The 15,768-nt window shown below is 46.2% G+C and overlaps 2 protein-coding genes across 8 annotated transcripts; both read right to left on the minus strand.

Moving 5' to 3' along the window:
- Nucleotides 1-690: 690 nt before the first annotated feature.
- Nucleotides 691-7,834, minus strand: raver1 (ribonucleoprotein, PTB-binding 1). 2 transcript variants are annotated; one of them, XM_088358488.1, is made up of 14 exons: nt 7,423-7,834; nt 6,430-6,496; nt 5,856-6,325; nt 5,121-5,312; nt 4,916-5,036; nt 4,750-4,850; nt 3,779-3,860; nt 3,527-3,705; nt 3,271-3,349; nt 3,071-3,207; nt 2,885-2,956; nt 2,672-2,794; nt 2,422-2,487; nt 691-1,837 (listed from the first exon to the last, which is right to left on the minus strand). In XM_088358488.1, exons 1-14 carry the CDS (start codon nt 7,801-7,803, stop codon nt 1,691-1,693), a joined length of 2,217 nt encoding a protein of 738 aa, XP_088214614.1. In that variant the 5' UTR covers nt 7,804-7,834; the 3' UTR covers nt 691-1,690. The 2 variants fall into 2 exon arrangements, with proteins under 2 accessions (XP_088214614.1, XP_088214615.1); XM_088358489.1 differs by having other exon boundaries at nt 3,779-3,857; nt 7,423-7,833.
- Nucleotides 7,835-8,388: 554 nt separating this feature from the next.
- tyk2 (tyrosine kinase 2) lies at nt 8,389-15,669 on the minus strand. Of its 6 annotated transcripts, none has more exons than XM_088357282.1 (24): nt 15,502-15,669; nt 14,610-14,808; nt 14,415-14,538; nt 14,204-14,345; nt 13,970-14,133; nt 13,056-13,413; nt 12,811-12,981; nt 12,348-12,505; nt 12,166-12,283; nt 11,914-12,097; nt 11,731-11,846; nt 11,484-11,648; nt 11,319-11,406; nt 10,991-11,118; nt 10,612-10,747; nt 10,383-10,534; nt 10,161-10,311; nt 10,000-10,091; nt 9,735-9,924; nt 9,481-9,599; nt 9,231-9,403; nt 9,048-9,165; nt 8,841-8,957; nt 8,389-8,768 (listed from the first exon to the last, which is right to left on the minus strand). In XM_088357282.1, exons 2-24 carry the CDS (start codon nt 14,794-14,796, stop codon nt 8,616-8,618), a joined length of 3,504 nt encoding a protein of 1,167 aa, XP_088213408.1. In that variant the 5' UTR covers nt 14,797-14,808; nt 15,502-15,669; the 3' UTR covers nt 8,389-8,615. The 6 variants fall into 6 exon arrangements, with proteins under 6 accessions (XP_088213408.1, XP_088213404.1, XP_088213405.1 ...); XM_088357278.1 differs by having other exon boundaries at nt 11,914-12,100; XM_088357279.1 differs by lacking the exon at nt 15,502-15,669 and adding an exon at nt 15,249-15,439 and having other exon boundaries at nt 11,914-12,100.
- Between the last annotated feature and the right edge of the window lie 99 nt (nt 15,670-15,768).

Genomic DNA, 15,768 nt, shown 5'->3' on the forward strand with positions numbered 1-15,768 from the left:
ATATATCCAAACATTGCAGCTACATTACTCCCCTGATATTACCTTTTTTTTTTCTCCTCTCTTCACTCTGCTCACTAGCAGCATTGAGGGCAATTATTCTTCCCTCATCCACAACAAGCTGCTAAATATTCATGCCGACCCCCCGACGCTGTTACACGCCTGTAATGGGCCCATTAAAGGCGCCCGCGGGCTTCCCGCCTGATAACAGGGTGGGTAAGCGTGCCACATGAACGGAAGGGTGGGGGGGGCACGAGGGCACCTTATGCAGAGCGTGCGGGTCAGGCGGCAGATGTTTGGCCGCTATTAAAACTAGACTTGTTTACAGTGCAGATGCTTCACTTGCATTTACCTACGTCAGTTTCACATCCTCTTTTTCCACTGGCTCACTTGTTACACACGGTGTGTCACTTGTCTAAAATACACTGAGGTCCCCCTACAGGTGGAAGGTGAAGGTTACACCATAGCGCTAACCTGTTTTTAAATCCACTGATTTCAAAAGAATTCTACTTTTTGAACTTGGAGCTTGAGCAGCAACACGGAGGTGACCTGCAGTTGCCATAGCAACAACAGACATCCATAACTTACATTTTTGTACGGCACATTTTTCAAGGTAACTAATGAAATATTGTGGCTACATATTTCTATATATTTGAAACGGCCCTTCGAAAAATGAAGTGACAGCAGGGAGTGTGAGTTTAAATAACATTTACTTTCTCTCTCTCTCTCACAAACACCTAATTACAAAGGTGACCATGGAAGAGTTACGAGGAGCAAATAAATGGAGATGACTGACCATTAAAAGTTTTTGGACCGCGTCTTTCGGTCTGTGAACAATAACAACGATAAGCTGTAAATTCACTCATAAGCAACCTGACCACATTCTGGTCGTGGAGGGCAAACATTTTGGGAAGAGAGAGAAAGGGATCAAACTATTTACACAGCAAATAAAAATACAGCGGCGGTAACAGCGTCAAGGTTTAGGATAATCAGTCTTCTTCTTGCAAGGAGGGAATGGGTTCTTCATAATCAAACTTCACTTGAATTATGTCTTTTTATAAAAAAAAAAAAAAACAGTGACTGGACTGCCAGAGGAACCATTTAACCACATAAAACGTGAAAAAACAAGCATTGTGGCCAGTGTGCTTCAAATGCACTTAACTAGTGAAAAGGGGGAACAAGAAAACTCCGCTGGTGCTGATTATAGGACAAGAAAACGCCAAGAAACAAGCTTGGGATGACTTTTTTTTATCAGTTCCATAAAGATGGCCGTGTTGGTGAAGGAGTGGGTGGGCAAGTGGGGTCGTAAGGACAAAATGGTGGTCTACGTTGACGATGAAGGCTTCCCTTTGTTTGAAAAGTAATGTGGAAGACATCCGATTTGGACTTCATCATGATAGACAATTAAAATACTGATCCAACTATGTGCTTACACGCCACACAAAAAAAAAAACTTGATTAGCTTAACTTGCCCCTGCGGGTAAACATGATAAACTGCCTCCAACAATAAATTTAAAGAGCTATTTTAAAAAACAAATATTTAAAAAAAAATTGTCAACACACTAAAATTATATATATATATACACAAACACCAAAAAGAAAGGGGGGGGGGGGGGGGGGACAACAGCCAGGAATTCCAACTGGAAGCAATTTGAAGGATTTCCAGTCCCTGTCACGGCCTTTTTCCCTTTTTTTAGAAGATGCGCTTGCGCTTCAGGTAGGAGTCCGCGTAATGGCCGCCCAGCCCCTGGGAGTGTTGGCCCACGTAGCCGCCTTCGGGGCTCGGCTCCGGAGACGGGATGAGGCGGGAGAAGAGGCGCTTGTGGCTCCCGACGGGGGTCTAAAGTGGAGGTTGGGAAGGTAGGTGTTGATGGCATGAAATTGAAAGGGAGGGGCGGGAGTGCTCCAGCTGTATCACATCCTTCTCTGGGTTTAGTTTAAGCGGCAAAGATGGAGTAATGTCCCCGCTGCTTAAGATTCTTTGGAAAAGTTGGAGGGGTGCGTGGAACTTTTGGTGCGACCGCAATTAAAAAATGTAATTCTCGCCTTCAGGTCCGATAACGATTCTGATCATTTGAATTAGGGCGACATTTAAAACGCACAGGACAGAGGCGGCGGCCCGGCTTTGGACACCTTTGCACTCGACATCGCATTTACGGCACTTTTTGGTTTGTTTTGAACACGTGACAAGCAACCCGTACGTATATTTGTAGTTCATTTCAGATTTTTTTGGTAAACATTTTCTATTCCACTATTATCTCCCCAGTGTAGCCATTTAAAAGGCTGTCTTGCTTGTGATCCCCAGTGGTTGGGTGTCCTAATTTCCAAGCATTCAATCATGCTTTTAATCTTAATATTGTTATTTTTAGGTGTAGCAAAGGCTCTCAGCTCTTCTATTTTTCTTCTAATGTAAAAAGGAATTACCTTCATTGTGTTGACAAGTCCTGGAGGGTAGTCAGAGGTGTGGCTCACAGGAGGCATGCCCACCGCCTGAGTATAAATAAACTACTTTTAGTACACAAACATCTGCAAAGGTGATTGAACGGGACCTTTTTTTGCCAATACACTCACATGTATCTACACAGACTGACAAGCAAAAATCAATAGTGCAGCATTGAAGAGAAAGGCTTTAAAAAAAGAAATAAATAAAAAGTGACATCAGCGTCGGACTCACCCTGTTGAGCTGGCCGGGAGGCAGGCAGCCATTAGCGGAGGCGTCTGAGCTGAAATACGAGGACGGGGGCGGACTGGGCGGGAAACTGAAGTGGCGCTGGCCCAAGTCTGACGGACGCGAGAGCTGCATTAACCAAACACAGGGGAGTTGTCACACGGCTGCCAAGGTGCCATCCACTTCATCTCATTCAGATGATTAAAATGTGGCGCTTACCTGCTGTCCGAAGCTTGTCAAGTCACCCATGTGGTGATTCTCCTGCTCCTCGTACAAGTGCTGCAACTGATCCTAAGCGCAAACATCAGGGGAAAAACTCAACTCGTGATCACAATGGCTGAAATGTACCTCCAAAATGGCGACTGTAGAATTTTACAGAAAAGAAGTTGGCATGACATCGCTTACCTGGTGGACAGGACGATACTCAGCATTGTACGAGTCTTGGTAGCGCAGGCTGTAGCTGGGGTGCATGCTGAGGTGCTGGTTGGAGACGTTGCTTAGCGTGGGTCTCTTCCTGTACGGGTGAGGTCTGCAGTTGGCTCCTGGAGGACACGACAGGCATGAAACGCTTGCCTCTCACAGGAGCACAGTCGTGTGACGCTCACCTGAGGGAAACCCATTGGCAGAGAGAAAGGAACTCTGGGGCGGAGTCACATCTTTGGTGGGGTCTCCTAAAATGGGGACCTGGGGGAGAAGAAAGCCCAATAATGTTAACAAGGCTAATGTTCCCGACTAAAATGTCCACATTGGCTATTTTCTATTTTTAATTGAGGCCATTTCAAAAGCATAACGGGATTACAGAAGATTAACCAGCCAAACGAGGCATGCAGTTTGGCGGCTTGCGGCGCTGTGGGGTCTCACCGCCTGCGCTGTCAGGCCGTCTGGTCCCATCATGCCGCCCAGCAGCGGCACAGACAGACCCTGCAGAGTCGGGGAGGGTGTCTGCGGGAAGCTGGGGGACTCTTGATCCCTTGCCATGGCTCTGCTCATGGGTGCCGGCTTCAACGGGGCAAGAGGGTCCAGACCTGAGACCACACCACCTGTATGTAAAAAAAGTAAGTCGTTTTAATTTTGGAAATGAATCCATGGGGTGACATTGGAGCTGTGTCAGACCTTGAGGCAGATCTCCGAGCAGATGGATTCCCTGCTGGACGGGCAGCGGGGCCAGAGGATTCTCCGCCAGGAGTCCTGCCTGCTGGGCAAAGGAGAAAAAGAGCAGAGGTTGAGCGGCAAGGGAAGGTCACAAGCGGTCCAATTGTGGTAAGGCACTCAAGTCACACACCGTGCAAAAACACCACACCGTTGCATACTCACCACCTTTTGTTGGCTTGTAGCACCCTATACTAAATACTCGAGCGTGACTTAAAAACATCAAGTAAAAAAAATCGAGCTATTTTTTGCAGTCGTTTTTGCTCGGCGGAAAGTGACTGCTCTTGTTGAACTCTCTTGAGGAGCTGCGACGCGAGGACGAGGAGCCTTGTCAAAATGGAGCAGAGTGCGTCCCGGAGAAGATGCCGAGTGCCATGACAGTCTGTGCCATATAAGAGTCAAGTGATGTGAGAGAGATGACGAAATGAGACTGGAGAACTGAACCGAATTTTCTGTTTGCGTGTTGCTCCCCGAGGGATGAGCTTTGGGCTGTTACACAACGAGTTGCTTTTTTTTTTTTTTTTACTTTGGTAGCAAACGTCATGGGCCACCTCTCTCTCAAATGAGCATTATTATCTTTCAAAAGGCAGACTTGTTTTGTTTTCATTAGATGGAGCACGCATACCTAATGAAGCAGCAGGTGAACGAGTGGATGTTGTCGTTTTGTTACGTGACGGTGCTTTAGGGTGCGAACAGGAAGAAAGCACTTCACACGGTCACGCAAAAACAGCATTAGCACTCACACAGGGCACTAGAGGGCCTTCGTGACTGTACAGCACCTGAGCCCAAAGAAGAGGATTTCCCAGAAAGGCTTGCTGAGGGCAAAGTGGGAATGAGAGCAAGGGATGAGTGCGTTATGAGGATGAATCAAAACCCCTCCGAGTGGTTAAGGGTAGAGCGAGGGGAGAAAAGAAAAACAAAAAAGAGGTTGGCACCTGCTGGGCTTTCGCCTGATTTTGTAGCAGCAACTGGAGCAGCATGGCAGGGAGGGCCGGGTTGGTGAGCAGCGGCATGGCGGGGGCCGCCCCGAGGAGGCCTGCGCGGCAGGATGTCAGGTTTGCCGGTACAAATGGAGACAAAGTGGGACGAAGGGCTCATCACCTTGTTTGTGGCCCTGCGACAACGGGTTGAGCAACATCTGGAGTGCGGCCGGGTTGTTCAGGCCCGAGAGGATCTGCATGGCGGTGGGATCTGGGAGGAGACCCTTGCCCCTGTTCACAAACTGTAATGATTGATTATTTCCTATGGTTGTTCTGAACAAACTGGAGGTCAACCAGCAGCCCAAAATCAGGCTCGGTGCATTTACCATAGTCTGGGCAGCGATCAAAGCGGCAAGCATGCTCCGCCCGGGTGGACCGGGGGCACAGAAGGACGCCCTGATGTGCGTGCCGCCCAGCAGACGGCCGTCTAACAGCTTCTGAGCCTCTTCGGCCATGTCAGCCGTGGCAAACTCCAGCACCGCAAAACGCCGAAAACTTCCATCTTGTCCTTGGGCCAACTGCAAAGGACAAAAACAAACAACAGGTCGTTTAAAAACAAAAATGGACAAGCAAGCACTGCCCCTTGAACTTATTTACCAATTAATTGTATTTATTTTTTCCCACAATTCGTACAACAACAACTAAAAGACTAGAAAATGGTTGACCATATGTCTGCTCTAAAGGGACATTGTCATTCCAGAAACATCTGCTGAATGACACCACCTGGGGAAGAGTCAGGTGGTCATCACCATGGAAACCAGCAATGCAATCTAGGCTAAAGGTGAATGGCAGTGCGAGGTGACCAATGGATTTTCCTCCCACAATTACAATATCCTCTTCCATCAGGTCAAATGCACCCTTGTTTTCCGTCTGTCCACACAAAAATGGCTATCAAGTGCATGCCAAAGCAGCAGGTGGCGCTACTACCAGGATAGCAAAAGAGCGGACACAAATGAACTACAATGCCATGTTGGTGTAACATTTCTCGAACATGTCTGATCAGAGAACGGGTCACCGTGGAGTGGTGAAGTGTGTTCTAAATGTTGTATGGAAAGTCTGACCTGACAGAAGACTGGCCGATGAGCATCGACCAGCGGGTTGCAGATGTCTTGGGCGGTCACGACACTCTGAGGCAGCCGGTCCACACAGAGACACTTGGAGTGCAGCAGCGGGTACGTGAGCGAGCCCACTTCGGTCCAGTGCACGTAGAGCATGCGCGAGCCCAGCTGCTTCCCAAGCAGCTCCGACTTGGCCCGGGCCGCCGAGTCCTTCTTCATGTAGTCCGCAAAGCCGTAGCCCTTGGAGCGGCCGCTGGACGCCCGGTACACCAGGAAGCAGCGCTCCAGGTTGCCGAAGGGGCGCACCAGCTCCTCGAACTGCTGCTGGGTAAAGGAGCGCGGCAAGTTGGCGATGCACAGCAGGGCGTCGGTGGGCTGCAACTGCACGGAGATTTCCCGATCGCGGAGCGCGTGCTGGTGGAACTCCTTGATGGCGCTCTGCGCCTGTTCACCGTTGAGCAGTGTCACAAAGGCTGCGGGGGGAGAAGAATGATTAAATGTGAGTCAGGCAACGAGGCTAATAATAGTTTTAACAAAACATGGCTTGTCAATATGGGGGTAGGCGAACATGACTCACCTGTGCCCTTGTATTTGTCTACAAAGCAATATTTCAGGTCATAGTTGCACAGCAGCTCATGAACCTCCTGGAATAAGAGAAACAGTAATTAATGCATTTACTAATAAAAATAGACAAATTTTGACAACGCAAAATATTGCATCTGTAGATAATTCAACATCCTAATGGGAGATAAATTAAGCCTAAATTGTATTCTTTACTGTTTATGATCAGTGGCTAACCAGCACGATAAGTGCACCTGTAGGGCGCTGGGCATGGGAGGAGATGGATGTACCGAGGCCCATGACAGAGTCTTTGTTAGGAGCAGAAAATTGTTCTACGCTGCGTTTGTCCATTCACAAACCATGCTCGGTGCTGTCGAGCACTTTCTGAAGCGTTTTGTCCGCACGCCTTCCATCTTTTGTTAGAACACAGCTCGCATCTCGAAACCCCACCAACGACTAAAACCCCCTCTCTTTTCCTGAACAATGGTATTTCCCGCAGGCCCCAACGCTCCCCACGAGTCAGGCACGTTCCACACATAATTGGGAGGGGGGTGGGGGGCATCATGCGTTTACAAGACAAGTTCATGTGATTACATTTTAACTTTGGCTTAAACGTAGAATTAACAAGTACAAGTTTAATGTGTGACTGAGCCGCAATTGTGACTGGGACAGTCGTCCAATTAATTTAAATCGCCGGGGTGGACGTTCGCAAGGCCTGACAGGCGGCTCAGGCCGCACTTGACAGATAACTGACCGGCTGGAGTTTAATTATGTTAAACACGACCATTTTGATTTGAAAGCACAATTTACAAATACAGTAATTCGTTTGTACTGTAAAGTGCGTCTATTTTTGAGTAGACAGTTAATATATGGGCAATGGGGTTGCTAATTGACGGTAACAACTATTGTAGAGTTTAATGGCCAAAAGGCTAACAAAACTAGCATAGCAGGGCTAGGTTAACACTTGTCACGACTTCTGTCACTCAATCACTAAAAGTTTTAGTCATACCTGATTGCTGACGTCAGACGGCAGATTTTTGATGATAATCTTCCTGCGGTTGTAAAACTCTCGCCGAGTTCTCTCCAAGCGGCTCTGAATCTCTTGTGGGCTCAGTGGGGTCCAGTCTTCGTCGGCCCTCCGCTGACCCTCGCTGTGTCCCGGTGTTGGGACGTCTTCGCCGGCTTCGAGCTCCGGATGCCGCCGCTCTCCGGGCCTCCACTTTTCACGGTCGGCGGGTGCAGCGAGGTCGTACTTTTCGTCAAGCGGACGGGAGACGGAGCCGAGCGCTGTGTCTGTGTTCTCTTCTTTGGCGTTTGCGCTCACAGACACGACGGCCGCCATCACTCGACTCGGTGGAACTTTTGGTTGCTCTGGAAAAGCCAGTCGCATTTGAGCAGTTTAAACAATACACACATGGGCACAACGCCGTCTCTGATTGGACGGGGCAGGTGACGTCAGTGGGTGGGGTTACGTCGTGTTTGAGCCTTACCGTAAACCGGAAATGACCCAATATGAATGGTCAAGGAGGGGACAGATTCGATTTTTGTTTTTAAATGTAACTTGAAATTTTACCCAATATTTTTATACAATAGTCATTTAAACATAGTTTTCTGTTATTTGTCCAATAATGTGCATTAACTATAAAAGAAAGTAAATAATAATAATAAATCGTCATTATTACTCTTACAACTATACTTACTTTTGCACCGTCTGTATTAAAGGGCATTTTCATTTAAAAATTGTCTGCACGAAAAAAGGGTAGAAGCAGCCTTACTATACGAAAAATGAGCAAGTCCCTCTGTGTACTCCACCACACAGAGACTAAGACCAACATGAAAGCTTTCGTATAATTCCCAGGGACCCTTCTGGAAACATTTGCTACAGAATTATCCAGTAAGTGTATGAACTGGTGCCAACCCATCATGAATGTGCATTGCAATACACCAAGGTTAAAAAAGAAAAGAACAAAGGGAATGTGGAAAAAATATTTATCAAATCAACAAACCATTTCATGATTTCTGTTATAAAAATCTAATGCAAAATCCAACAGCCTTATAAAATGTACAAAAATTCAACAACCAAACGCGTAAGTTGACAGTCTCTCGGTCTGTTGACCTTTTCCTCGTGATGCTCCATGTTTATCACCATAATGCCAGACCACAATTTGTGGAGGAAGGCAGCTGACATTTGTAAATGCATTTCTAAGTGGTAGTCAAACAAACAGATTGAAGTCCAGATCGAAAAATGTCAACACTTGGCTGCGAGCGTATATTTTCCAACTGCTCAAACAAAGCAGGGAACGACGGCCTTTCTGCAGGATCTTGATCCCAACACTGCATGGTTATTCTCCTCAGCTGTCCTCAGAAAAGAACACAGCATGAGATACCCAGTAAAGCCCTAAAATAGACGTCATAATATTTTTTTACCTCAGGTGGGCAGTTTTTGGGACAAGGCAAGCGCTGCCGCTCCTCCAACAAGACGATGAGCACATTCACAGTCATCTCTCTGAGGGACGAGGACAACGCCGCCATCTTGCTAAACATCTACAAATCGAGGACATGATGTGTTTGAAACACAGTCACATACAAAATGTGCATTTTACGCTGGGCTTCACAAGGCAAGCCACGGCGTACCACGGGAGGGCTTTGGCTCGGATCGCAGCGGGTCAGGATCTCGTAAAGCGTCACACCAAAGGACCAAATGTCGGATTGAAATGAAAATTTGTTTAGCTTCAGGCACTCCAGGGCATACCTGTGAAACAAAGCATCACAAACTGTTATAATGGTAGCTAATGTGTGTGTGTATCACAAACTCACCAGAAAACTGGGCTACCACCATCTTCAGACACACGATAGTAGGTGTTATCCTCTGGGATATATTTAGACAATCCAAAGTCTGCGATCTTCACCAAGCTTTCATTTTTTACTAAGATATTACGTGCGGCGAGGTCCCGATGGATGAATCGCTTTGAGTGCAAGTATTCCATCCCCTAGGAACATTTAGGAGATGAAACAGAACATTCCAGAGCAAAAAGCAAAATGGCAAAAGAGATTCTGAACAGCTCACCTCGCAGATCTGCTGAGCAAACAGCAAGCACTGGGATGTACTCTGCTCTTGTTTTTGAAGGTATTTTTCCAGGCTGCCCAGCGGAAGGAACTCCATTATCAGCTGCACCACCTGTCCTCCTGTCAATGGAGCAAGTTAGAAAGTTTATTTTAGATGGTGGGGGGGGTGGATCGTTTTCAAGCCAGCTTGTGCTAGACTCGGGAGATTTCCTTTCATGACTGAAAGCGATTTGCATAAGCTATGTGAGAACTCGCCCATTTCAGTGCAGCATCCTTTGTACTTGACAATGTTGGTGTGATGGAGGGACTTGATGGTTTCGATCTCCTTCAGCCAGCACTTGGGCAAGGCGCCGTCTTCTTGTTTCAAAGCCTTGACGGCCACCAGCTCTCCCTTGCCATCGTTGGCCGGGTCGTACATATACAGCGTCACCATTCCGAAATTACCCTAAAGTCAGACGACGGAGTTCATCAGCTACATGGAAGAAAAAAAGAAAAAAAAAAAGCGAGGGAGGAGGCTCACCTTTCCCAAGATGTTCCTCTTTTTCAGATGACGCTTGAGATACACGGTGGACTGAACCTGAGGAAGAGTCTCACTGGAACATATTTCCGGATCTGTGCGAGTGGAATCATAAAACATTAAACGCCAAAACTAATTATCATTTTAGTTCTTTGCGAACGCACTTTTTTTCATGATGTCGATGAGGTCTCGGAGCAAAGAGCAGAAGAGAGGCCGCTCCAAAGGCTCGTAGACGAGACACCTGTTGATGAAGACGGCCATATCCTGGGAGGACGGCGCTAACAACGTCCCCTTTTGCTGATAGAAGCGCTCTTTCTGCAGAGAGGAGACAGATGGTGATTGGATTCTTCGCGGCCGCTGCATCCGAGACAGCGACGGCTTCCAACCTCCAGCAGAGTGGCGTCGCTCAGGGGGAGCTGGCCGTCGTTGCAGATTTCCAGCAGCGTGACGCCGAAGCTCCACTGGTCAGCGCCCGGGCCGACGGGCGCCTTGCTGTAAACACACTCGGGTGCGATCCAGGGAATACGCTCGACTCGCTCTGCGGTAAGGAGAGCGTTTGGAAATGTCATTTTTGGACCAAAGCAGTAAAATTTGATTTTTTTTTAAGATACTGACCTTCTAGGAAAAGTATATTGACAGGAATGCCCGGGTCACTCAGCTTGACTAAAGGAGACACACCTTGACCCAGACCTTGCCTCGCCACCAGGACGTTCCTGGCACAAACGTTTCCATGGGTGACACCCTTAGTCGCCTACAAGAACGCAGAACCCGTTTAAGTAAGCTACCTGTCAGGTATGATAAAGGTCACATCTGTCACGAAAAGCATTAGTGCCACTTCAGATGATTTATTAGAAGGCTGCATTTACTTAGAAGAAGAAAAAAAAACATGCAATGGAAAATCACAGATATTGAGCCTTACGAATATGGCAAAAAAAAAATTGGATAAGTCTCGGGAAAGTAACACACATTGACATGAGAAAGTATACAAACGTACGAGATAATTTAGAGCACCGGCAAGTTGTTTGGCCACAGTAAATTTCCACCTTGGAGTCAATTTGTCTTTTTCTCGCCGAAGGAAAACGTCGAGAGGTCCAAATTCCACAAACTCCTCCACCATAATGTCTGTAGTGGAAAGAATTTTTATCAGACCTATATCAAGATCAATATGAGCATTATAGCAGTAGGGTTTTTATTTATTTATTTTTCGTGTCAAACTGAAGCACGAAGAAAAAGCAGAGAAAGAGTATTTTTGTACGTGTGTGTGGGTGTGTTGAGGAAGTCGTAAAGAGGGAAGTAGAAGCGTCAGTCGTGTGTGTTCTCACTTTCAGATCCGTTGACAGACAAACCATGGACAAACACCAGGTGATTGTGAGACACCTGGCTCATGAGACTTGCCATCTCAAAAAAAGCCTAAAGCAGAGAAAATGAAGTTTGATTTTCAATCAGTAGACAAAAGTCGGATCGATCGTAGTACGACGGGCGCTTACGGATGTGATGTCATCTTTGCTTTGCTCGAGAACCTTGAGAACCACTTGGACCTTTTTGTATCGATCGCCGGCCAAGTCGTCGTCGTCCTGCCCGTCAGTCGCCAACCCGATTTGGAGATGCGCCGAGTAGATTTGAGTTCTCGTGCCGAAACCCAAATGCTGCCCCTGTCCGTAAACACACCACCCGGCGCCTCAGTCGCGTAGACCACAACAAAGGCATCAAAACTTCAACGAACAGACTTCTCACCAGAACGAGGTCTTTATACTTGATCTGAAAGCATAGCTCCAACTTGTTCGGGGATAAAGTCCGGGCGCTGGCTCCGCCATTTTTGCTACGTCTTCTTACGAGGAGGTTGGAAAGCTCTGCGGCAGACAATAAAATAAAAAATTCAAAACTCAAATTTAAAATTGATGTTCACGAAACACGAACCTCCTTGCCGAGGCCGACAGCACTTTTTAATGGTATAGCTTTCCGAGTCGGACTTGAGGATGAAGTCCTTCAGGGTGTTTGTGAGTTCCTTCACGGTGGAGAATCTCTCCTGCCAGCCATCCAGCGAGAAGACGGAATCTTTATGCTGGATGCAAAACAGCTTGTGGCTGCTGGTCGATCCGTTCTGCTGCCCATTGAGAAGTCTTTTTTTAGAACGACACCCTCACCCGGACTGACATGGCGGCGACTCACCTGCGGTTTGTTTGTCACGGCCAGGACGAGCCGGTGATAGTTGAGGACACTCCAGCGTACGAGGCAAGCTTCTTCTTCCGCTTGCTCCTTTTTTAACTTGTGTAGCACAAAGTCATCACTGGAAAAAGTCGTGACAGATTAGATTCCGTCGTCCCACAAAGGGCTTGAAAACAACAACTCACTGGATTGGTCCGTGCAGTCCATTAGCTTCACTCAGCAGCACCCTAGGGGGCGCCACCTCGTGACAAAGATAGTGGTGGGCGTCCGCAGTCAGCCGGTAGTATCCATCCAGCAGGGAGATGAAGGAGCGGGCCTCCTGGCCGGAGCTCATCTCAACCTCCTACGTGCGCATTCACAAAGACAACGAGTGGCGCTTAGCAAATCAGCTGCCACCTACAGACGCGTTCTAAAGACATAAAAATGGCAGAAGAAAAAAAAAAAGCAGAGTTCCCTGCATTGGACGGATATAAAAAATATTTTTAGTGGAAACTTTGCATGAGGGAAGGGAGTTCCAATAGATGGCGCTCTTTGTTAATGTGTATAAATTTGTTTCATAACTGGTGATTCTGGTCGACCGCCGCTGAAATAAAAAGCAAAGCGTGGAGAGTCTCCGTATTTTATTTCTGATCCAAGCAGCGCTCTCACCAGACATTTGTTGTCCTGAGTGCTAATGCAAACATTAGCTTCAGTGAGCCCTATGTGAATGATGTCTGGGAAATCACAGAAGAGGGTCCACTCAACGGAAGCGACTTCGCTCGGCTGGCTGGGACGTCGCTTTGTTTTCCTTCTGTAGTCGCCGATCATGTTGTTGTTGGCCTGCGTGATCAAACAAGACAAGGAGAGTGAGGAAGCAGGAAGCGGTGAATATTTCCTGCGACAATACGACAAACCTTCTCGCAGCTGGTTGCTTCCCGCCACTGAAGGCCTTTGGTGGCAGATACCATCAGCTCGTGCGTGGCCGAGGCCCCGCCGTCCCCTATGGAAGAAGCATTGCCGCTTGCGGCTTCGTCGTCCCCGCTCAGCCTCAGGTGGCGCGCGGCGAAGGTCTCGCTGCCAAAACGTGGCGCCAAGCACTCGAGAGCGTGGACGTACTTGCAGAAAATCTCCTTCACGTCCGGCTGCTTTACGTCCATGCTGTGCTGGTAGTTACGCATGGATCGCTCAAATATCCACCACAGCCTCATCTTTGTCACAAATCTGTCTTCTGATATGTGCTTGGCATAAGACTTGGGGATGCATTTTACAAAGCTGGAAGAAAAGCAAAAACAAGTGATATTAAAAATAGAAATATTAAAAAAAAGCTGGACTCATGGTGCACTTGAGTTTCTCCGACAATGTTGACATTCTTTATCTTCCCTCATAATAGCGAGAGCTTTTGTTTTCTCCCATTTGGTACTCCAGTAAATAAATAAATAAATAAATAAATAAGTAAATAAATAAATAAATAAATAAATAAATAAATAAATAAATAAATAAATATTATACTAATAAATACTTACTTATACTAATATAATAATACTTATTATACTAATAAATCTAATACTTTTTTTCACAAAATTAGATGACTTTATTCATATAATATAAATATATATATTTTATATTTTTAAAAAAATATGTTTTTGTCATATATATTTTTTGCAACAATTGATCTCTTTTTCTCAAAAGCATGACCTTGTAACATTAACCTTGACAACATGCCTTTATGTAACTGTATATAAAATGAGATTTATGATTTTATGAGGGCAGCGGGACTTTGGCCAACAGTTGATTAGATTGTGCACGTGTCCTGTGTGTAAAACATCACCTGGTTTTTTTCGCAACCCGCTGCAAGGTGCTGCCGGTCTGCAGCGCCAGGTGCATAAGATGGAGCATGGCCATTCCCAAGCTCTCGCTTTTAAAGCGACTTAGCTCCTCTTCTGTGTTCATGTTCTCCATTGGAATGAGTTCATTAACAAAATCGTGTTTCGCCTGTCAGTAAGAAGATAGCGCTGTCAGGGGACGGTCTCGTCAACCCGCTGCGAGGAAGTCTGACACATACCTGAGCGAATAAATACTCGCCCGATTTGATTTCCAGCAGCGCCTGTCCGCCGTCATCTTCGGCATGCGTCTCACTTTTGACAGTGAAGCGAGTCACATCTGGCTCTTTGTCATTGAGTCCATGCCAATTGCGAAAATAGAACCTGCCCGACAACAAAACAGGTATTAGCAGTGAAGCAATAGCGTCTTGCTGCGTGCAATATATTACCCACCTCATTCGGTAGTGAAGAATGAGACAGGACCCCTCCTCTGGGTGAAAAATGTGATTTGGACTGTACCAACAGCATGACAAGGGGTCATACAGAGCAAACAACACGTGGAATGCAGGTGTTATCCCTGTTTAAGACACACTGGGTTACACATAGAACCTGATTTTACACATTAAAACTGAAAGTCATTATTCTCACCGACAGCCTCTGCGGCTAAAATGCATAGCTCCTCTGCGGTGACCTGTTGGGCAGCCGTGTGCGATAAATAACGTTCTCCGTCGGGGCTCCAGAAGAGGTAGATGTGGACGCCGTCATCCTGTGGGGTTATCAGGGATTGCACTGAGGACCTTCGCTTGGAAAGCTTGGACCACCTCCTGCCGGACATGACTGCAGAATCCTGATGCAAATGCATACACGTTATTAACATGCAAATCTATGATTAACAATGAATTCTCATTAAATTTGTATTCTGACATAATTCCTGACCACCCTACTGGTTATCAAGTAGTACTGCCAATAATGTTGACTGATAAAGTTTGACATCTATAGCCTATTTGTTAATGGATTAATGGGCTCCCCTAAATTGCGGGATGGTCTTATTAGGGTAATACAGAGGAAAAAAATTAAATAGCATTATGAACATCATCCAACATCCACCCTGTACGGAAGATGACTAATCAAGTTTGTGCAATATCCATTTTGTGGTTAATAACACAGTATGGGTGTCCAATTTTGCTACTACAAGATGCAAATAATAAAAAATTAAAAAGGAATAATATACCGTATGTATCTTATTTACATTGTGATTAGACTTCGTGAATGACACAAGTACCGTACCGTCAGGATATATGCGAATTCAGCAATCAGGAAAATAATATATACAAGTGATTTACGGTAAGTTAAAAAAATGAGTTTTGGCAGTTTCCGGAAACTTTGAGGAATAAGAGCGATACATTACGTATATTACATATCAACACGAGGATCTGTGTTGTATGTCGACGACTAATTACAGTGGCAAATCTCGTCATTATATTGCAACGTTGTAGTAGTTACTTCGTCATGACGGAGAAGACAGCAGTCCCGAGCTTACCTTTCAACGGCGACCTTTTGCAGGGCTATCAGTTTACAGACCATGTACGATCATAAATTGGTGTTAAGACTTCCATTAAAAGTGGTTATCTTACACCCACCAGCTCTATCATATCTCTCGCGTATGCTCGAAACGTTTTACTTCCTCAAAACAATACCGGAAGTGACGTATTCAGAAGCGTGCCTCTAAATGTCTGGACGAGTCAGACAAAGATCAGATTTGTGAGAGGAAAAAAAAAATCAGTTTCGGTCTAAAATATGTTTGAAT

The sequence above is a fragment of the Syngnathus floridae genome, chromosome 17 (genome assembly GCF_059516105.1).
Source record: "Syngnathus floridae isolate MCC-2025c chromosome 17, RoL_Sflo_1.0, whole genome shotgun sequence".
Classification (NCBI taxonomy): Eukaryota; Metazoa; Chordata; class Actinopteri; order Syngnathiformes; family Syngnathidae; genus Syngnathus; species Syngnathus floridae.